General features: G+C 36.2%; 1 protein-coding gene and 1 long non-coding RNA gene across 2 annotated transcripts in view; one reads left to right on the top strand and one right to left on the bottom strand.

The window, feature by feature from the left end:
* The window catches only part of LOC137632583 (uncharacterized), a 58,086-nt gene extending 45,376 nt beyond the window's left edge, over positions 1–12,710 (top strand). The window contains exon 3 of the long non-coding RNA XR_011042062.1: positions 12,223–12,710. This is a non-coding gene — a long non-coding RNA (uncharacterized lncRNA). The remainder of the gene's footprint in view (positions 1–12,222) is intronic.
* Positions 1–23,335, bottom strand: part of LOC137632582 (uncharacterized) — a 148,694-nt gene that overhangs the window by 3,786 nt on the left and 121,573 nt on the right. Inside the window, 8 exon segments of the mRNA XM_068364611.1 lie at positions 1,360–2,736; positions 2,883–2,988; positions 6,733–6,894; positions 7,313–7,490; positions 8,298–10,906; positions 11,188–11,614; positions 11,788–12,034; positions 17,090–17,348. Of these exon segments, the coding sequence (XP_068220712.1) occupies positions 1,360–2,736; positions 2,883–2,988; positions 6,733–6,894; positions 7,313–7,490; positions 8,298–10,906; positions 11,188–11,614; positions 11,788–12,034; positions 17,090–17,348 (5,365 nt within the window).

Raw genomic sequence — 23,335 nt, 5'->3', positions numbered from 1 at the left:
ATGACCTTTGAGAATGAAAAATGTAAGTCACAATGTTGTTAAAACTGGCAAGTATTACTATCCAGGCTTGCAAAGACAACTAGGGTGTTAGTTTAATAATTGGAAAAAAAAAATCTTTATTTGGGAAACCAGGTTGAAAAATGTATTCAACAACAGACCTTTATAATAGAAAACTAATTTAGGTAGTAATTTTACTGTTATAGTTAGTCCTCAACGTTAAAACTATTCCCAAAGTCTGTGATGAAGATGGTAATCACACTTCTAATAGTTACTCATAAACCTTAAATAGTATGTTATTACTAAGAGGTGCATTTAACTGCTCACTACTAAGGGCATTCCAGTGACAAGCAACATTTGGACCTACATTATTATTCTTTGAGATGAATTTATTCTATCATCTGTAAAGAAGAAAAAATAGCATGGTTATAATATCAAAGCACAAAAAAGATTTCTACCAGAGACTACACGAAAACAGTGAAAGTTTTTGCTAATGTACATGATATAAGTGTATTGTTCAGTATCATTCTGAAGGAAGAAAATAGTGACGAAAGTTACTTTGCGAGACTCTCCTATTATAAAGAAAAAAAAAAAACTACATTGTGGCAGTAAAGGGCATGCACTGGACCTGTTCTCATATACAGTTCTTATCGTTTAACCTCAATTTTAAGAAATTACACTAGAAGGTCCTAATAAACAGCACTGTAGCACAGCACTATTTTCCATTCTGCTCATAGTGCATTCAAGCGCTAACATATGTCAATCCCATTGCCACAAATAAACATGCTAAGATGAAATGAGCTATAAGTAGACAGACACAAAAATAAGAACAGCTTAATGTTACCATCATCAGCCAATTCTAAATTTAATTTGGACTTGCTAGTGTCTAAAGCCACTAGCATTATGAGCCAATTCATACACATAAGAGTGCAATACTATACCTTGCTCCCTTCATGACTGACTTTCCAGAACTAAAAAAAAACATGTAATGGTGTGAAGTGCCCTTCTTCTTTGTGCTTTGAAATAGTGCTGTATTAGTGGATTTATGTCACCAATTTAGAGCCTTTCCTCCTGCCAAAGGAAGCTATGCTTGTGGGCACGGATGAATTAATTTTGCGAAATTTGTTAGAATCAAAGTGAAAAAGATATCGGCAAAGAAACTTATAATGCTCGCAAAGTTTACATGAAAATAAAGCACATTATAGTACAGTACAATGCATACTGATTTTAAGAACAAAATACTGGAATTACTGGAATGATCAAATCTAAAAATTTTTTTTTTTTTTTTTAATTCAAGGAAAATAAATTATCGAATACTGCTCCACAACCATAGTTTCCTTAAGTGATCTTACTGCTACCTACTTGGGCATATCTCCAGGTGCCACTCGTCTCCCATGGCTTGCTGATCGCTGCTGTCCACCATACCTACGTTGTCCATCATACCTGCCATTACTGCTGTTGCCTTTGTCGCCATTATTGGGAACACGACCGGGCACAGACGAGGCTCGAACAGTGGTGTTATTGGAGTTGACCGAACTGGGACGAGGCGCCAACCGGGAACGGACTGAAGGAGGGCGTACAGCTGTATTGATAGGTTCTTCATTTGTATTATTTGGAGTAGTTGCCTTGTCTTTCAAAGAGCGTCTGGGTGCTGGTTTGGGTAATTCTTTGGGGATAGCAGCAATAGGCTTAGGTGCCTGCTTTAGTTGAGGGGATGTCTTTTCTTTAGATGGGTCAAAAGGCTTAAATGGTCTCTGTGGGGAGGTCATACTGACTGGACGTGGTATTCTTGATCTTGTACCACTGCTAGGACTTATGGCTTTCTCAGGTGGTGGCAGAGGTGGAGGTTGGGGCTGTTGAGGAGGCTGTGGCTTCTTCTTTTCAGGTCCTGCCATCTGCTCCCATTTTAATTGCAAGCGACGGAACCTTACACCCTCTGTCTCTTCATCCTCCTCAGTATTTGCACATGCCCGTGAGCCCTTCTCATTTTCAGTGTCTTTCTCAGAAGCAGACCTCTCACTTACATCACCGTCTCTACTGGACACATCACTTATTCTAAGATCTGATGGAACTTCGTCTTCTGAATGTTCACTTTGCCGAGAATAAATAGGCCTATTATTTTTGGGGTTATCAATAGAATCTGTGTAATCCTCACTTGATGTTCCCCCCGCCTCTTCTAACATTAGTTTGTCTATAGCAGTGAGTAGCCTGGAGCCTAATTGAACTCCACTCCATCGTTTCTTAAGTGTAGGGTTGGATTCTTCATTAGCTACGTGTTCATAGCAAGACCTGGGTCTAGGACTCCGGCTACGTTCTCGACCTGGTTCTAATGTAGAGTTCAGTAATTCATTTTCATCTAATTCAGGAGAAGTGAGTACTCTCATTAAGGCTTTAACACGATCTTGTTGGGCAGCATTTTTGAACTCTTTGGTTTCCTTTGAAGCAAGCAAATGATCCAACACTGAAGGAGGTCTTTCTCCAGGGCTTTCTTTGGTGCTTGAGTGCAGCAACAACCTTTCTTCCATTTTCTGTAGACTGGCATGTAATGCTTTATATTCATGTAAAAGATCTAAGTTAAATGGAAGAATGGTTAGTGGTCGTAAAGCTAGGAGTAAATCATCGTATAAGGTCTTTGTGGCTGTATTTGACAAGTACAGGAAGGCCTCTGGATGGTAGTGCTTCTGAATTACACTTTCTCTTGTCCTTATGTAGCTCAACCATGAATCCAAGGATCTAATACTGAAAAGAAACACATGTAAGAACTATTGTACTTCTAATACTGAAAAAAGTGAGGTACACACATGATAAATAGCTTGTATTAACAAAACATTTTTCAAAGAACATATATCAGAAAAACTGCATCAAGAACCTTATTAACCACTTACTTCAGTAGACCAAAGATGAAGGCATTAAACTTGATGGGCCCCTCTGACAGACATTCCTCACTGTTTAATGTCAGTACCAAGTCACTTAGTGCTTTTGTAGAGGGACCTGGAAGATTTATTAGAAATAATGGTTTGAAGACTGAAAATATTTTATAAAAAAATCTCAGAGCAACATACCTTATTTAATTCAATAAAATTAGCAATAGGAGGGGATTAGAAACTACTATAAAGAAAAAAAATTCTATCAAATAAAAGTAGGTTAACTTCCAGCAAGAAAGAATTTAACTACCTCTAATCTGGTAGCTAAAAAAAAAAAGAAAAAAAAAAAACTAACCATCAGTATATCATGGCAGAACCTCATGTTATGCAATCCATTTATTCTTGTGAATATCAATTACCAATGCAATACAACAAAATTAAGAAACCAGATTAGGTTACCATATATTTAAGCAAACATTAACTACTGATTTGGTGATAAAAGGCATCTCGACTACTAAAGAAAGGAAAACAAACTTGTGCCACAATACTTCTCAAATTGAGCTTATGTAATATGGTCAAATATTTATTATGTCTGTAGCCAAGAAGGCAGCACAATTGATGCTAATGTTGCCCTCAAGTCTACATTTCAGTCGCTGTCACACTCCTGTACGGTACTGACAAAATGTGTAAAAATAAAATACTGAAGTGTTTCACCAATTTCCTTGCACCTCCAACATGGAGCAGTGAATAATTGTTTAAGGTAAGCATGCATTGTAAGCACCTAATGACCATTTAGCTACAATAGGGAGTAGTTGGCATCTACAGAGTAGACCATGGCCCCAGCCACCACTACCAGAGAAGTTTGGAAATATTGTTTGCCTCCTTTATGACTTTGGACTGCCCCTGGACACACTGCCTTTGCCTAAATATGTTTCAACCAGCCGATGCACCAATACACATTAGACTTCATTACACCCAGTAGTTGCTGTCTATGCTGGATGCCACATATAGTTATGCAGTAGGCTAATCAGTCTCCAAAAGGCACTATAGATGCTATAGGCGCCTTCATGCAAGTCATCGGTGGGGTACAACCCAATATGCAGTCTACTAGACTGGGTTTAGGCCAAGAGCTCACGACCCTGTACAGGCTGTGGTAGACACAGGGTCCCAAGTGTGTGTGTTGGAAGCCCCACCCTGCTGTACCATAAGTGAAAGGCCTGCCCTCTCATGACAATAGGGTGGGCCTACGTGATGTCGCCTATGTTTGATTGGAATGTATGGGGACCACTCCTCTTGGCATTCAATACACTGATAGGACAAGCATCCAAGAAGTTTACTTTATCAAGTATTCTAAGTGTTTCTTCCTTTAATTTGATGCTTGTAAGAACGTTGGCCTCTTGTACTAATCCTTTCCTTCTTCTCAGGGTGTCAGCAAACCTGAGGTTCCCACACCCATTGAGCAGTTTCTGCCTATGCCCTTCGTACCAGTAGAAGAGGACATCCCAAAGTTGGGCACCTGTCATGAAGGGTAAGCCAAACCCCAGCGTCAGTGCCAAAGCACTGAGTAAAAAAAGTGAAGGAGGAGTTGGACCAGGTAGTCAAGAAAGGCCTCATTAAGGAAGCACTCACTAATAAAGCAACAGAAAGGTGTGCAAGACAAGTTATTGTTGCCAAGAAGTTGGGTCAGCTCCACATAAATGTAGATTTACAATGCCTTAATGCCTCCTGCATTAGATAGATGCATCACCCCCCCACCCCCGCTTCTTTGAAAATGACCTTAGGGATGCCTTTACATTCCTTCAAAGCAGTGGCAGATGCCCATTGGAGTTCCAACAGGTGGAGTTAGATGAAGAGATCTGCAAATCCTCAAACCTTTTTCACACTGGAGGCATTATTGGTACAGAAGGGAGTCCACGGGACACTTGTTGAGCTTCAAATGCTTACACAAAGAGGTTTGATAGGCCATCAAGAACATAACCTCCAAATGCACTGAAGTGTAAACACTAATCTCTCTTCTGTATGACAACAGCATCAAGGAGGACTTGTGGCACACTTACAATTTCTGGAACATATGCAAGGAAAAGGGCATACCTCCAACCACAGAAATTCAGCTTCTGCCTAAGAGAATTGAACTTTGTCAGATTCCAACAGGGCTGGGATTCCTATAAGCCCACAGAAGCAATTCTAGGTACCATACAATGACTCCCTATGCCACACAAACTCTGTCACTAACATTAGGTCATTGACTTCATGTTTATTTTTTATTTACATACACACACACACAAATATATATATATATATATATATATATATATATATATATATATATATATATATATATATATATATATATATAGCTTATCATTTATTATTTCCATTTAACCCTTTAAAACCCAAGCCGCTCCCATACAATTTGGCACTTCAACTCCCAGGACCTTTGTTTAGACAATTTACTTAACTCATCTTAGCACAAAAACTATATAAGATACGATGTTACAGCATTCAACTGTGTGTAGCAGATTAAATCTATTTTCTACTGATATATAAATTATATCACGTGTAAAACTTTCATTTACATACAATACTGGTAATTATTGAACATGAATACATCATATAGCCATGAAGAGAGTAGAAATAATGGACATAAAGTTCTATGGCATTCAAAAAGTTTATAGAAGTTTATATGCCATTTTGCCATGTTATATAATCTCAGGGTGTTATTATAGGATGGTTAATGTATATTATGTCTGTTGCTAAGAGGGCAACACATTTGGTGCTAATGTTGAATGTTGCCCATGTGTCTGTGGTTCAATTGCAGTCAAACCTATGTACTGACAAGACTTGTAATGAAACAGTGTTTTTGATGGGTTTCCTTGCCCCTACAATGGCTTACAAAAATTTGGGTAGTAAGTGACACCCTTCTAGGGTAAATTTCCGAGACCTTTACTACTTGATTTAAAATTGATATTTTAGTAGGATGTCATCCCATATATGTTAAGCGAGCATAAAACAACTTTGACACCATCTCTTCTTTAAATGTTTTTGTTTCTTTTAACAAAGAAATAGTAACACTTCCAACCTAGTATAGCATGTAGTCATTGGCTGACAATTTTCTCTTACTGAACTAATTAAACTATCATCCACATCCAAGACAGTATATCGACTTCGTATTGTAAAATACTGAAGTGCAAACTTTAAAAAATAATTGAAATTATTGACATGTTGGTAAAATTACAGTATTCAAATACTGTACAGTACTTTAGGCTCAAAAAATTCTCTCAAGTTTTAAAATTGTGCCATTAATCTGAAAATAAAATTTTGAAAAAAAAATGTGATCATTTTAATGCTTAGTTCCACTATACAAACTTTGTTATAAATTATCTAGGGGCTCACAGAACAAAGTAAGCGAGGGCCAATATGAAGGTATCTGTCAACTAATAATATAATAGATCATGACTGGCATCACTAAGATTTTTTTTTTACCTTGGGTAATTTCACAAACCTTGGTAAATGGTTTGATTTTGGGTGAATTTCACAAAAAAAAAAAAAATTATTTTTATGTATCAATCTTCAGCAGGATTTTGTGCTGAATAAATTATTACAATACTGAATTTCATTAATTTCATGCCTTATACAATTATCCTCTGTAACAATACTATAATTGTCAAACTCCAATTAGTTTTTGGCTACTCTGATAATGACGGAAGAAAAAAAAATCGTGATTGCTGGAACCAAGAGAAAAAGAAAAATGCATAAAGGAACCCCACTTATCATAAAACCGATTTATATTTTTCTAGTTATAACTTATAAACAAAATGTGAATGGTACACAAAAATACGAAATATGAATTGAAATGCTATACTGTACTTACTTATCTGGCTGGTAACTTCAATAACCCTCCAAACAGAATTGTTAATTTTTCCAAAAAGAGATTGTAATGAAGGATGAAGACCATCACTGAGAAGAGCATAAATTGCAGGACACAGTTTTTCCAAGGCTATGGTGGCCACAGCTGGTGTCAAACTACTTGTTCCTGTAACAAAAACAGAATAGCAGTGGGGGGAACTGACAAGAATTCATGTAGTTATGCACCGAGTACTAAAATGCCTTTTAAAAGGTTTATTTGCTACATACTGTACATACCAAAAAAGCATGATACCTCAAATTTTTACAGTATTCAAACTTACAATTCAGGAAATTCCAGAAAAGAAGGCAAACTATACTCTAATGGAGAAAACTGTATATGATACTACTGATTTTCAAAACATTTATTTTAGGAGCAGTCATCAATAGTAAAGGACAAATGTGTCCTTGCAACAGAATATTAACAAACAATATTTGTGAATATCTGTCTCCTTAACCACCCTAGACTATTGCATATACAGTAAAAGTTAGTTTTTATGTAGAGTAGACAGTATTATATTGCAATTGACTACCCACTTTTGACTTACCAAGTCTAACTTTTTCTGGTTGTGATGATGCTGTAGAGAAATGGGTGACTAGTTTTTCCACAGCGCTACGAACTGAGAGTACAAGAGTTTTCTTGTCATGAGCATCATATACCAAAGGTCTGGCATCTTCCTCTCCCTCATTCTCTCCAGTGGTAGCTGTATCAGGATTCTGTCCTTGCTAAAAATTTTATAAAGTGGAATCATTAGCAATGCAATTTTTAGAATATTGGTACAGCTGAATAATGATTTCCTATTTTTTTTTTCTAGATAGACTAATTCAATCAACTTCAACTATTTGAGTTGCCTAGAATAACCAAAAACTTTTAATTATAAACAGTTATTACACAATTCAAGCACCATATATTTACTATATGAAACTCTTTCAAATTGACTTATACTGTAATAAAGTATATATTTTTAAAATCTTGTTTTTATAGGTAACGTGGATTTATCTGGGCAATTGACATTCAATAAATTACCATTCTTGGAGTTTAGCACATATAATATTTCAAACTGCATTCTTCAAGTTAGAATTTGCACTTCTTTAGTTATTGTTAATGTATTCTACAGCCCTTTGACCTAACAACAACAACTTCGATATTAAAAGGGCAGGGATCATTTCAAGTAGCTTGTAAAGCACAAGAAAATATTAGTGCAAGAACATAATAAATAATAAAATTAATAGAAAAACCCTAAGAAAATTAATTTCCATCTCATTCCAAACATATAGTACTATTTGAGTATGCAGCAAATATGCTTTAGTTTGTTACAGTCCTTAACCTTAGCAGGACAAAACAAAAGAAAATTATAAAAGCTGAAAAATAATCACCCAATTCTACTGTCAGACAAGCTTTAGAGTATATACACTGGGCATGGATGAAGGATGGTAGAATTAGTATGCTTGATATTTAGCTGCTGATGTTAAGTAGTTTCAAGTCCCAAAATCTTAAAACCATGAATATATCAGCTATATCAGGACACATACCTTCCTGTCAAGTGACCCATCTGGAATTTTAGAAGAATAAAGATGACTTGTAGAATTACGTAAATAGATGCATACCTTCTCTGCAAAGCTAACACTCTTCTTGGGACAGATGTCGCAGGGATTATTGACATCTGTCAGGATGGGACCAACATTTCCTCTCGTGACTAGCAGTGTGCTGACTTGAGAGCGAATTCTTAGTAGATCCTCTTCTGTTAGCTCCTCATGGCTAGACACATCTGGAAGTTCACTGACGCGTAACAAATTCTTTTTTTGAAGTCCCTTACCACAAAAGCCAGTACATTGGGTACTTACACAACTGCAACCCATGGGTGAAAGTGGACTAGTTGTAACTTCTTTATCATTTTCTGGTTCACTGTTTGTCTGAAACACTTCTGGAATGGTTTCTCTTGCAGCACGTTGGGCCATGTACTCCATAGGTTCTTGCAATGATCTCCTTTTTAACAAGTCTTCTCTCATGTTACCTCTACCAGGGTCTATAGCACTATACCTTTTATTGTGTCCACCTGCACCTTTTTGGTCGTCTTTTAATGATGTAGATTTGCGAAGTATTCCACGAGGCAATGGTGGTCTGGGTGGGGGAGTATCTGTATCCTCTGGACCTGCTCTCTCTTCCATAGGAAGAGAAATAGATCTCTTAGGCAGTGGCGGTGGTTTCTCAACCATTTCAGATTCTGCACTGACACTTTCATATTTATATAGATACTTTTGATCTGCACCACTCTCCATTTCTGAATCATTGAGCATTGTTGAGGAACCTCTAAAACCTGAAGATGGCTGTGTTGAATTCAAGCTGCTTGATGAGCTTTTCATATCATTCGTATAACGTTGTGGTGTGTAATCACAACTAACTGGTCGGCGAGTGGGTTTAGGAGACTGACAAAATGATGGCTTTGTCGTTTCCATGCAATCTGTCTCGTCAAGGAGCATTTCTTTAAGCTCTTTTGGTAACAAAAAGTTCAACGAGTCCCAGTCCCTAATATGGCCAAATCCATGTTTCCGTAGTTTTTCCATATCACCACAAGAGAATGGCCGTCTTGCTCGAGCTTCTCTGGCTTTTCTTATCTCTTCTGGTCGGGAAACGAAATGCTGAGGTACAAGAAAAACTCTAGCATCAACATTGTACTTTTTATCTTTCAGGAAGCCCAGGTCTGGCAATGCATAGTTTGGGTAGTAGATGTACACCTCCTTTTTATCAAGGTCGAAACTTGTGTTCACCATCGCTGAAACCTTCAAATTAGAGGTCTGAAGGCATTGGTCTGACATCTGCTTGAGGACCCGTGGCTTTGGTCGAGGTTTCTGAGGAGTTTGCTCAGAATCTGAAGGCTGCCTAATTTTTTCTGTGGATCCGCGATTAGAAATATAACCACTAGAAGAGTTACCAGAATCTTGGCGTCTACGAGTGCTAGTGTTTGTGCTCTCTCTTCTAGTATTGCCTTTCTTTGGTGTTCCAGGTGATTGTGATCTCTTTCGCTCATCTACTCGAATATTAAAGGCATTTTTGTTAATATTTTTATTTCCTGCATCTTTTGCCATACTTTTCACTGGTGTCATATTATTCTTTTCGGCATTAAGTTTATTGTCTCGCAATCTAAGGACATCATGCATTTTTGTTTCTTTCTCAGACTGATCCAGTAAAACTTTACTCTCACCTCTACTATCCAATGAAATATCCATACCTTCAGGCTCCTCTCTGATAGGACTAGTGACAGGTGGCTTGGAACAAGGACTTGTCTCTTTTAGACTATCTTCAAAACTAGTGACATTGTCCATGTTGTTTGAAAACTGAACTGTGTTGTTATCAAGTAAATTGCCAGCAGTGATGATGTTATTGTTATTATTGAGGACGCCTTCCTGTTGTGTATTACCAGAGGTCAAAGTTGTGTCACCTCCTGTATCTTGAGAGGTAAAATCCTGATTACCAGCATTGGTCCGAGGAGTGATTTCAGGAGCCCCGAGAGAACTTGTTCTTCTTCTAAACCCTCGGTCATGGTAGATGACACCATTTTGTCTCATGAGGACAGGTGGTGGTACAGGAGAGGCACTTCCATCCATGTCATTCTCTGATTGGCTGTTCATGGGCCAATCAGAGGAATCATGTACATTTGATTGGTTGTCAGAGCTTGAACAACAGGCACCTTCCTGTGATATGCTGGAACACAAACTGACTGCTTCTTTACTGAGGCTTTTTTGTCTCATAAATAGTTTAACCAAAGAGAAATTACTAGTTTCATTTGCCACAGTTCTACTACTCTGACTTGAGCGCATGCTATTCTGCAAATCATAAACCTTAACACAACCAGCTGCTGCCTCCAAAGAACGACGCATAAGAGAACGACGCATCAAGTTTGGCATGCTGTTGCTCTTGCTGCTTGGTTGAGACTGTCCTTCTAACTTGGGAGCCTCTAACTGGCTTCCATTCTGATTAGGTTGACAGGCCCTGGAAGGCACCTCTGGTGTACGAGAGGATCTCCGACTGACACGTGACCAGGTGGTGTAAGGTTGGTCAGAATGTGTCATGGAGGGTGCAGAACATCTTCCTTCCAGTCTTTCTGCTGACCAATGGCTGCTACCACTGGATTCACTTTCACCTGAAAATAAAATTTAGTGTTTAAAGATAGTACTTTGCAACTTTCTTTAGCAAGATAAACAAAAGTAGACATTAAAAAGTAAAAAAATTCATATTGAATCTATTCATAGAAAAAATATTAACAATCCATTTTGGAGAGCTTAAACCATTAAAATTTATTTCAGAATTTTTAAGACAATTATATTGGCACAAATAAAAAAAATATTTATACAAAGTTTATAGCATGGGATAAGATTTAATTCCAAGAACACCAATAATATTTAACACCCAAATCTAACTTGCCTGCTTCATGGTAATCCGAGTCTTCTGAGTAATGTATGAAAGAACCTTCAAATGCTATGGTGTAGTTGTCTTTGTTGGCTTGGCAAGTGAGGATGAGGTCATCATGGAGGGAATCACAGTCCAGGGAATCGACACTGAAAGTAGTGTTGGCCAGAGGAGGGGGTTCTTTTAATGGTGAAAACAATGGCCCTGACTGATAAAGGGACAACTCTCCACTAACCCCACTATACTCCTCTTCCTCAACTTCATCCACTTCTTTTCTGTCACCTTCATTGTTTTCATCATCGTCTTCATCATCATCATCATCTTCACCTTCCTCCTCTCTATCACAGTGGGAAGAAGTGTGTGGACTCACTGAGGACTCAAGGTCATATCTGTCCATCATGGATCCTGAAACACTGGCAAACATCTCCCCATCTTCGGCACTCTGTAAAATAATGTAAAGTAATTAATTGGACATAATCAAAGTAGGCTACAATAAACAGTACCTTAAAAATTAGGTCTAACTTATTTATAATCCTAATCATGAGTCAGCACTATTGAAACATTCAAATAAATTAATGAAAGTTATTTATACCCACCAATATCTATGTTGCTTACCTGAAACTCTCCACACATGGTTGGAAGTGTAAGGATGTTGTGGATGTCTTCACTTCGGAAGTCATCCATGTCAATCTCGGCAAGGTTCGCATCAAGATTCCTGGCCAATGTTTCGTAAGAGAGATCTTGTAACTGGCCTTGACTAGGTTCAAGCACCGACACCCGACCTGACCCATCCCGGCCCGAGCACATAGACGCTGACCCCACCTCTCGGCTGTAACTCTCGCGGTACCTAGCGCATGGCAGGCTGGGGTTAATATTGGCCAGGGCACAAGCAAAATTGATCAGGTGTTGTTAAGTAGGTTAGGTAGTAAAACAGATGTTGGACAGAAAAAAGGATGTTGTTAATACACCATGGATAAGAGTTTGGGTGACAGGTGTTACAAAACATTGTGTGTACATAATGCAATTAATGTCACGTCCATTATTTTACAGGCAAAAGCGTACAGAAGTAAATATGTAAGAGGAAAATACAGCCATAGTGAAGCCAAAGTGGAGCAGTTACAGGATACAAGGCATTATGCATATCAGGATAGTAAAAGAAACAAACATCCCACATTGTCATGGATACAGGAGATGTCGAAATAGTGAAGCATGTTATAGCCAAGAAAAGCAAGGAAGAGGAGAAAATAATGAATGGTGAAGAAATACAACACCAAATCATTGTGTGTCAAGGAAATATTTTTCAAGTTTTATTGTATAAAGGAGACAGGTGGAAATAATTAGAAGTGATACATAAGGATTAGTGAAAAATTAATAGTAATCAATATTATGCATTTGTTTAACCAAGCAGCAAATTGGCCACAGTTAGCAATGATTAGTAAAAGTCCATTACGTTTAAGGTGCCAAGGCAAAGCACAAAAGAAAGGGAAGAAAAAGAATAGCAACTCATTAATAATTATAAATAATCCATAAAATTAACAATTCAGAATTTTATTTTGTTTTCATACCTCAGTTCTCTAACATGTATATTTATTCAACTGAATATTTGAAATTAGAAAACAAAAAAGCTAAGAAGAAAAAAAATTTATGTCAGTGAAGATTTTATCTATAAGAAAATATACCTTTTAAGAATAGAACAATTAAGAATTTCATAAAGATATAGAAAAGGTAAAAAATTTAACACCAAGATTAATCAGTTAAATTTCCAAAAATAATTAAAGTACATATATGAGTTTACGTCACATAATCAGACAAGTTTGTAAGCCAAGTCTTTAAAAATGGGAAGGTGGTTTCCACCACAAGCCATTTAAATAAAAAATTGTGCAAAATTATACATATTACTAATATATATTCTCTCTCTCTCTCTCTCTCTCTCTCTCTCTCTCTCTCTCTCTCTCTCTCTCTCTCTCTCTCTCTCTCGGAAAGAAATTAGTCTTTCGATTTATGACAATGCTCACAACGTAAAATTTTTAATATTAATGGAAATAAAGTGGCATCCCTTTATTCATATGGTATTTGCTGAAGTGCTAGTTTCTTTAGATACTTTGAACAATAATTAAAAAAAACGACAGAATAAACCTTTGAACCTAAATCATTTCAGCTTTAATAACATCGTCTACACTCCAAGGAGCCCGGAATTTACAAAGGTATGATCAAGTGATGGTTAAACTAAACAACAACCAATCCTACTTGTGACTAACTACATGACTATGCAATGTGATTGGACACACACTAGCCAATTACACGAAATAAAAAAAAAAAAAATTAGTTAGGTGAAACTCAAATCTCTTTCATACAAATACCAGTCAAGTGTCTTTTGATTGTTCCAAAACTTTTAAAATTCTAAGCGATTCTTGACTGCAAATAAACTTATGAGAAACTCCAAGGAGCCCGGAATTTACAAAGGTATGATCAAGTGATGGTTAAACTAAACAACAACCAATCCTACTTGTGACTAACTACATGACTATGCAATGTGATTGGACACACACTAGCCAATTACACGAAATAAAAAAAAAAAAAATTAGTTAGGTGAAACTCAAATCTCTTTCATACAAATACCAGTCAAGTGTCTTTTGATTGTTCCAAAACTTTTAAAATTCTAAGCGATTCTTGACTGCAAATAAACTTATGAGAAACTCATTCACAGTTTCTTCAATGCCACAAAAATTGGCTAATTGATGAAGTCGAGAATTTTGGTGACCAGTCTATCCTGAAGAAATGTTAGAATTCCTTTTGTCTGTCATGGTTTGAATATTTCTCTCCATCTGGCCTTAGGTTGCTGACTATAACTTGTTGGAAAAAAATTTAACCCATCAAATTCCTCATCCATGATCTGGATATTGATATCTGGCACCGTCGTTCAGTTACTCCTTTGTGCATGTTGCACAAGATTTTTCATAATTGACCTTCCTTCCTTTGCATTCAGAACTCAGGCTGCACCATCGTGTACGTAGTAATAATTATGCAGTTAATTCGAAGTCTTGCCTTCACCATCATAAGGGTCTACTACAAAGCATTTAAGAAGTTTTATTCCAGCTGTGACCAGATTGTAGAAAGATATTCCTAATTCAGTAGTTGATTCTGTGAAACTTCAGAAGTTCAAACCTGTTGCAACTGCTTTACTGTTGAATAGGTTGGCAAGTCCCTTTTTATAATTTGTATAAGATTTATCTACTGTAAGTTGTTATTGATCATGATATATTTTATATTTATTTATTCTCATATATAGTGTATTTCCACACAGGGCTGCTTCTCTGTTGGAACCGTTGGGCTTTTAGAAGTGGTTTTCCAATTAAGGATGTAGCGTGGTTAATAATAATAATAATGAGTATGACCATAAATAAATGCCAATGCAGCTCATAAAACCCTAAATTCCAGATTTACTGCATTGATAAATCTATTTGACCAGTAGCTATTTACACTCCATCCTTCAATTAGCTTCCATATCTTTTCAAGTATGATAACTATATAGTAATAATAATTTAAATTAAGTCTGCATTTAGGAAGGAAGAGAAAATTCAGTAATATAAGACTGATAATAGGTTTCTATTATTAGCTCTGTGGTTTAAAAACCAATCTTAAGTTCTCTAACCATGCTGCCAGAGGTATCTGCTATATTTGGCTCGTAAATGTGGTTTTAAGTTAAATTCCTAAATGACAGATGTACGTCATTTAACAGACGCTCAAAACAATGGTATAACGTTAATTTCCAGTTCAACATAAAACAAATTAACTTGGTTAAAAGGAAAAAAAGTATGCTATTGATCAGGTCAATTACTCCAGTATTCCTTCCTTCACTACCAATAACGTATTGGCTCATACTATGCCCATTTGTTTTATAAGCCCTTAGAATAAACTTAATTACCTTGGACGTTGAAAACTGATATTTAAATATCTCGAGAGTGAATGATGTATGAAGATTAATCTCAACAGCAGTCATTTTCCATGTTTTTAATTGTGCTATGTGAAGTTCATCTATTTTGATAAGAGTTTAGCCCAATAAACAAATTATTTTTTTTATTTACACCAGACATTCTTCCTGGCCAAAAGATTTCCTCTTCCTTTTTGTTAAAACTAGATAATTTGATTGACAACACTGCTCCAGGTTTAACGAAAGGACTATGCTAATATTTAAAAAAAAAAAAAAATAAAAAAATAAAAAAATACATTCTCAAATGATATCATGGAAAGGCCATATATTAATCAAACTTCGACAGATAAATCGATATCATGGTGATTGATGTGAACTCTGCTATACCTATTACAATAAAGACTATTATTGCTGAGAGAGCAGCAATACATCAATAACCTTCCCGAAATAATAATGATACGAGAGAGAGAGGAGGAAGAAGCTATTACTGAAGTTAACTTGAATCTTGGTGAATAACTACTAAATCTAGTTTTCACAACGGATGGTCACACAAATTTCATATATATATATATATATATATATATATATATATATATATATATATATATATATAGTGATATAATGACTCCCTTTTTTCCTTCTTGAATAGGCAATGACAAGGCATGGGTTTCCTAACACTTGGGAGAATTCCAGTTAGTGACACAGAAGAATGCTGATATACGTCACTAGCCTCTACGCCAGTGCCAACAAAAATCCCCAAATATTGCGTGAACTTAAAAATATATTTATTTTTATATATTTTTTTTAATTAATCCTCACTTTTCATCTCGTCGACATATTGGCCTAATCATACTGATACGGGATAGTTTACTATTTCAAAAGTCAGCTGGTTGTCAGTCCTGTTTCATTGGAAGTTTAACTTCTTTATTGTGGGTATTTTTATTGACTTAGTAGTATACAAATAGAAAATTTTGCTCAAAAACAATCATGTGTAAATTTATGCTCCTCTTTTGACGATAACGTATTTTAATCATTGGTGAGGCTCATGACTGGATTTCTCTTATAGATTTTGAAAACGCAGTCTCTTGTTTATACTGGCTTCTTAAAATCCTCAAGGGGAATATACTGTCAGGCTCTCCTTTCCCGATGGGTCAAAAGGTATAACCAAATGATATATATATAGAGAGAGAGAGAGAGAGAGAGAGAGAGAGAGAGAGAGAGAGAGAGAGAGAGAGATCTGCAGCAACACAGGATATCCTGGCGCATATGAAGTTTTCTCGGAAGTCGGCTCTTTCCCAACTTTTAAGAGATAAGAATTTACCCTAAAGATACGAGACTAAAAATTCGAATAGAATATTAGACAACCTAAAATGAATATAAATTACACACATACAAACATACTTGATGCACACTTTGCTATATGAATATATACACCTACGCAATACATATTCCAGGGATTTTGTCATACAAATGCTCAAAATGAGTTTTGGGATAAAGTTGCTAAACCCACATATTTCCCTGGTTGAGACACCACAGCTATCCATTTCAGTGCTTAGTTAACGTGCCACATGGGGATTTACTTGATCATGCCAGCACAATTTTTCCTCGCTCAGGTCCTTTACATATTCCTGGTATTCATATCAATATTGCAGCCGACAAATAAGGGGATTAGTTACAACCGTACCCTATAATTTCATGGAAATGGGCTGTTGACCTTTAACTTTAGGAAGAAATCTGATTTATGCACTTTCATTCCAGTATGGTTTTGTTTAAAGCTCATTAGTACAAAATAAATGTGACCCTGACATAGAAATAAATTTATGAGAGATCGTTTCACAACCCTAAACTTGATCAGGGCTAAGGGAAGGCTGTAACAGTGCAGTAGTTAAACGGGAAGATAATGGGGATCGAGGTTAGAGTTAATAACTCAATTAACAACCACTGTCAACCACAATTTAGATTTTTTTTTCTTTTTGCTGTACTTACTCATAGTCAAGGAGCCACTGGTAATCTGCAGTTTCGTGTTCGAACTCTATGTCGGTGGCTTGGCTTATTAAACTGGCAGTATTGTCGGATTGGTTGTCTCGGGCCGAGACGTCACCGTTGTTACGGGTGACGTCATCGTGGGCAGCATATTGATTGGCGAGTTGACCCGAAGCAGAACCTGATTGGCCCTCGGTCATCACGTGGTCTGCCGCCGACCCGCCCGCTCCAACTCGCCCCACAACTTTCAGGGCATGGATTCCTGAAAAGTAAGGATACTTATTATTACCTGTTATGAATCTTATGTTGTACTATAACATATCTGATGAGAAAAGATCATACACAAATTTCAACGTAAACATAAGTTTAATACACAAAATATCAATAAAGCTACCAAAATTTATAAATATGAACTGCACCCTAGTCTGGACAAATATTACAATATACATATACATATATATATATATATATATATATGTGTGTGTGTGTGTGTGTGAGAAAACTCTCTCTCTCTCTCTCTCTCTCTCTCTCTCTCTCTCTCTCTCTCTCTCATATATCTCTCTCTCTCTCTCATATATCTCTCTCTCTCTCTCATATATCTCTCTCTCTCTCTCTCATATATCTCTCTCTCTCTCTCATATATATATATATATATATATATATATATATATATATATGAATTCTTAATATGAAAGCATGACCAATTAACAAATGAGACTACACTTGCAGTGCCAAAGGATTTCGTCATGTCCACAAAAGAAGGGATTGCCTCATGTCCTAGATGAACTCAAGTCCACACACACACATTCCAATTAACACCTGTTCTTTCAAATATAACCACTCTGTCACGTGGACAGGATAACTTCTCTCTCTCTCTCTCTCTCTCTCTCTCTCTCTCTCTCTCTCTCTCTCTCTCTCTCTCTCTCTCTCTCTCGTGCGAGCAGCTTATGAGTCTTTTATCCACGTATTTGACCTGAAGATCCTTACGATCTAGTTTTTCCCTAAATGTATTTAAGATTATAAAAAAAAACTTCCGTTTTTATATTTAACTATAGTCTTTTGTCAATATGAATTATAAGTGTTTAATGGCCAATTTCCAGGACAGACTTTTTCCTTAATATCTGACATTTCATCTACAAGCCTGTCTGCAATTAGGATAATGGGATGCAATTATCATACTTTCATATATTATCAGTCCGAAATGTCCTTTATTAAAAATTTATACAAAATCTTTTTTCGGGGGTTGATATTTTGCTTGTATGCCAATCTCCTAAAAATTACAATAATAAAATAATGACCAAAATATATGCAATACTTCCAAAATAAATCCGAGAGTTGTTTTGGCTTGCTAAGAAAGGAAACTCAATAATGACTTGTGTGAGGTAATTTTTCAGGTACCATTTAGTCTATTAAGGTAATAAACGCAACAAGTTTTTCTTTCTGAATTATACAAATTGTTAAATGGTCTATAATGTGTAAATGTAATTAACAATGTAACCACTTTCACAGTAATTTAGCAGCCCAGAATGTGTGTATATGTTTACTAAAACGAAGGAACAATACGGTAAATGAATAAATGAAAGGAGGCAGACGTGAAAGATCGGCCAAAGGTGAAACCGGAGGTGATCTTGACAGTGACAGCCCACAAAAAAAGGCATTCCACTTCACCACGCTTAAATAACTTGGGGAGAATAGGTGATGGCCAAGACGTACCATCTTAATTATTTACAGTCCTTGACTATTTGTGTGTGGCATCTAGGGTCACCTTAAGTGCTGCACCAGGTTAGGTAAGGTCGATGGTGACTTTTTCAATCAACGTCCTCACACCGATTTGTGGGTTAGAATTTGATAGCATGAAAAAAATTCAATTTGCTTTTTGCTTTCCTGTTCACTTTGATTTGAGAAGCTATTTATGCAATAAAATTTCTTAGCTTGTCAATTTTAAGTTTCCATTTGGTTGATGTGAGACCCGTTCTTTCTTTGTTCAAATGACTACTTGTATCCTGTAAAATTACTGGCCAAATTCAGTCAGGTTTGTTACAAAAGATCTTTAAAATGCAATCAGAATATATAAACACAGTACTCTTGTGCCTTACTTTACGCTGAGTGAGCTTGCGTGTACAAGTATCAATCGCAAAGGAACACTGTAATTAATGCGGGACACTGCAGTAAAAAGGACCAAACCCCCCCCCCCCCACAGTTTTATGACACAATAGATGGCCGTAAAGCAAGGGAACATGCAGGTTTATCTGGCTGTGATGTCTTGCACAATGGCTGACTATCACAAACTGTCCTTGACTGATGAGCATTTCGCCATGTTTGTGTATACGTGATTGGCAGAGACAAACTATATCGACAGGCGACAGCTAACGAACGTTTTATTTCAGTTTGAATAAGTTTCTTCTTAAAGAGGATGGACCTACAGTGTTATAGCCTTCGTGGCTTTTCCCCTTTCTGGCCTGTCCTTTTCAACATTTTAAATGTTCAGCGAGCACAAATTAGCATATCCAGTACACACATGGGAAGGGTAAATCTAACTCGGCCATTATGAGAAAAATATACCCCCTGAGTGCGTCTCCTTAAACATAAAATATCTCTGTGGCCACAGTCAAATTGTCACTTCTAAAACAATACGTGACGCAGGAAAAAATGGCCTAAATAAGATAACCAATATTTCTATGCTGCTCGTCTTCCCATTGCATTATATTTACTGTTTGCAGGAAAGACAAGTCATTTCTAAGACTGGTCTAGCTTTTCCAATAAATTACTCCACAACACCCTACAATATTCCTTAAAGCCTAATGTGACACACAGGATTATATAACTCTACTTAGAAATTTAAATGGGTGTTGCATAACAAACATCACAAGCCCTTTGCTGTTACTATAAGCAAGTCTAAAATGATAAAACAACAGTTGTTACTAAATACGTGTCCCACGAGAACATAAAGACCATTACTTTGGATCAGTTCTTTAGCTACGGAGATATCTATAAATGTGTACTGTAGAATATATTTTTTCATAGGATTTTTCAGATAAGATTGCAATGTTATTACATTCTTGCCCAAAGTAGTCCTATAATTAATAATATAAAGACTGCACAAGATAAATTGTAAAAGCAGATGAGGAACATGAAAGACTCGCTTAGAAAAATGAAAAGGGCGGGGAACCAAATGATAAGCAGGGGCAGAAGTTAATGGGGGGGGAGAGAGAGGGGGAGAGAGAGAGAGAGAGAGAGAGAGAGAGAGAGAGAGAGAGAGAGAGAGAGAGCACAGTTGGTTTGCCAGGCACAGCTTAGCCAAACATCAAGTATTTCCGGCACCTGCTTTGGAACCTACTGATGCACACTACCCAACCAGGCCGAGACACACTATAATTCAACAACACCCTTCAGTTATATTTTCTTGGTCGCGTAAGAATATCAATTGTACTTAATAACCAACACGTTTAACAGAGATAAATCTCTCTATAATTGAGGCCCTATTAATAAATATCAAGCGTACTATAATCTAAAAAACACTTAACAAAATGCAACAATGAATGGATATAATTTAAATGCCCCCCACAAAGAAAATCGAGGTAATCTATCTAATTTTTACAGAACTGACAAAATCCAATTTAGATTTAGTTCATAAAATAACATTGTGTTAATTACAATTGCTTAAAATTTACATTTATACGCGAAAATACAATCATACTAAATAATGAATGAACATTAATTAAGCTACGCATACATAAGGAGGAATAGAAATGTGCTCAGGGGGAAAACACCAAAGGAAAAACACCACATTCCCTTGCAATTTTATTTTCACTCTGCAACCATTACTAAATTGCAACATAACATATCGCGTATAGATTTTCGATGCAACAACAGTAACTTACTGTGACAGCCAGTAATAACTAGTCCAAACAACTGTTTAAAAATATAAAAATTATATATATATATATATATATATATACATACACATATATATAAATATACACATATATACATATACACATACATATACATACACATACATATACATACACATACATTATATATATATATATATATATATATACACATACATATATACATATACACATACATAAATATACATATACACATACATATATATACATATACACATACATATATATACATATACACATTAAATATATACATATACAAACATATATAAAATAAAATAATGTATAATACAAGCCCATAAATAAACATATCAAACATAGATATAAGAGTAAAGATAAAAAGATAGGCAACGAAATCTTATTTCTCTTGGTTTACCGCAGCATCAGCACACCTTTCTCGAATATCAGAACCTGTTCTTAAGAAATATTAGATATCCGAGAAGCAGCTATTAGGCCGTCCTACAGAACAGAGTTCAGACTGTACATCCCAACCAATAGCTAAAGACGAATATATTCAAATTACATACTACCTACTCAGAAAATACCCAATGAAAAAAAGGGACACTATGAAACCTCTGGAAAAAGGGCAATACCGCAAATTTCCCACTAAAGGATCCCTCTTTTAAGGTGGGTTACAAAAAGGGTCCAGCCTTCAGGATTTGTCGGTAGGGCATTGGGGATGAGGTGGGTTCACAAGTCTCGAGCCGTCGACCTAACCGAGCCAGGACTCTTCACTGCTGGGAGGAAGGACACTGGTGACTAGTACAACACATTAACATACGCTACCGGGGTCTAAGCAATGTCAGGCAGGGCAGCCGAAAGGAATTGTGGTCTACCTTAAAGCCACAGCAAAGTCCTTCAAAAAGAAAGCAACCGAGCTTATCCCATAGAAATAGGAAAAAACACGTTAATAGAAGAAAGGAGAAGCGTTGGAGATGGGGTGGATTATATATATATACTTTATATATATTAGTATTAATAATAAATTCTTACAAACTAGATAAAAATTTATTTTGAAATGGATATAATGAATTACCATTTTTCAAGATCTTAAGAATCAAAGACATATAAAATGTGATCAATATAATTCATCCTTGCTAAAACTGGAAGGTATAAATTTGGGCATAAGCTAATTAACCTAGATTACTTGGAGAAAGCATGTTAGTCAACCCCACAAAATCTGATGGCTATACTCCCACCTATTCCATTTGATAATTGTATAGAGAACGTTGTAAAACCTGTGTGATCAATTTGACCTACTCTAGATGTTTTACTTTGGGTAAAAATCTCTATAATAACCCCCAACACACGTTAATTTTAATGGCAACGCCCCTCATATATAGTTAACCAATGACAATCTAGGTGGAAAAAAAATATATAATTCTCAATTTCTTTCATTTTACTTATTCCAGAGTAACATGTCTTCACTTATTAAAAATGAAGAAGTATTCCAAGCATAAATTCAAAGCAGTCCAAGATACGCAGCAGTTACCGCAGCGGCAGTAGTGGGTGAAACTGCCGCCAGGTACATCAAAGGCAAATTTAAAGAGGACATACTCTGACGTCACGATTGTAAACAACTCGCTCACTCCCTCCCTCAATAATACAGTATCTCAGACCCGTTATGACACAAAGTCTGTTAGAAAACTTTCACATGGTTTTATATATAAGAAATAAAAGTGTCTTGGGAATTGCTATATACTTTGGAATTACGGCCTAACTTTTTATGTGTGTGTGAGAGAGAGAGAGAGAGAGAGAGAGAGAGAGAGAGAGAGAGAGAGAGAGAGAGAGAGATGACGGGGATATAAAGTCAAATACAGTATTACATAACAAGGACTATTCTCCATTTTCATCATCAGTTTGATCAATAAATGAACTGCGTTAAAATGTCGTACAAGTCTGTATTACGCATTACGTAATTAATTTCAGTATAATTAGATAATCAACTCCATCGCCGATACTCACTTTAATTCCTTAACAAGAAAAAAATTCACCCAGGCATATTTAACGAAAATCAATTTAGAATCTTAATGAGCCGACTTTAAAATCCATTTAACAGTAAAAGGGAATCCATGGTGAATGGAAAATTAAGTTTAAAATCGAACACAAAATGAGCCTTCTGTGTAGATGTCTAAAGCGACTAAAATTGCGGAAGTTTTCATTCTCGAGGATTTTATGCACGATGCTGTAATCATCCAAGGATAAATGTGGCAGTGAAAGTAGTGTTCCTTTTCTCTGTAACCACATCTTCAGGTTGGCTTAATTCAAAATTATATTTACACACATATAGCTATATATATATATATATATATATATGTTACTAAACTGGTATAAAGAA

This window comes from Palaemon carinicauda, chromosome 41, assembly GCF_036898095.1.
Source record: "Palaemon carinicauda isolate YSFRI2023 chromosome 41, ASM3689809v2, whole genome shotgun sequence".
Classification (NCBI taxonomy): Eukaryota; Metazoa; Arthropoda; class Malacostraca; order Decapoda; family Palaemonidae; genus Palaemon; species Palaemon carinicauda.
This window is presented reverse-complemented; position numbering and strand designations above follow the sequence as displayed.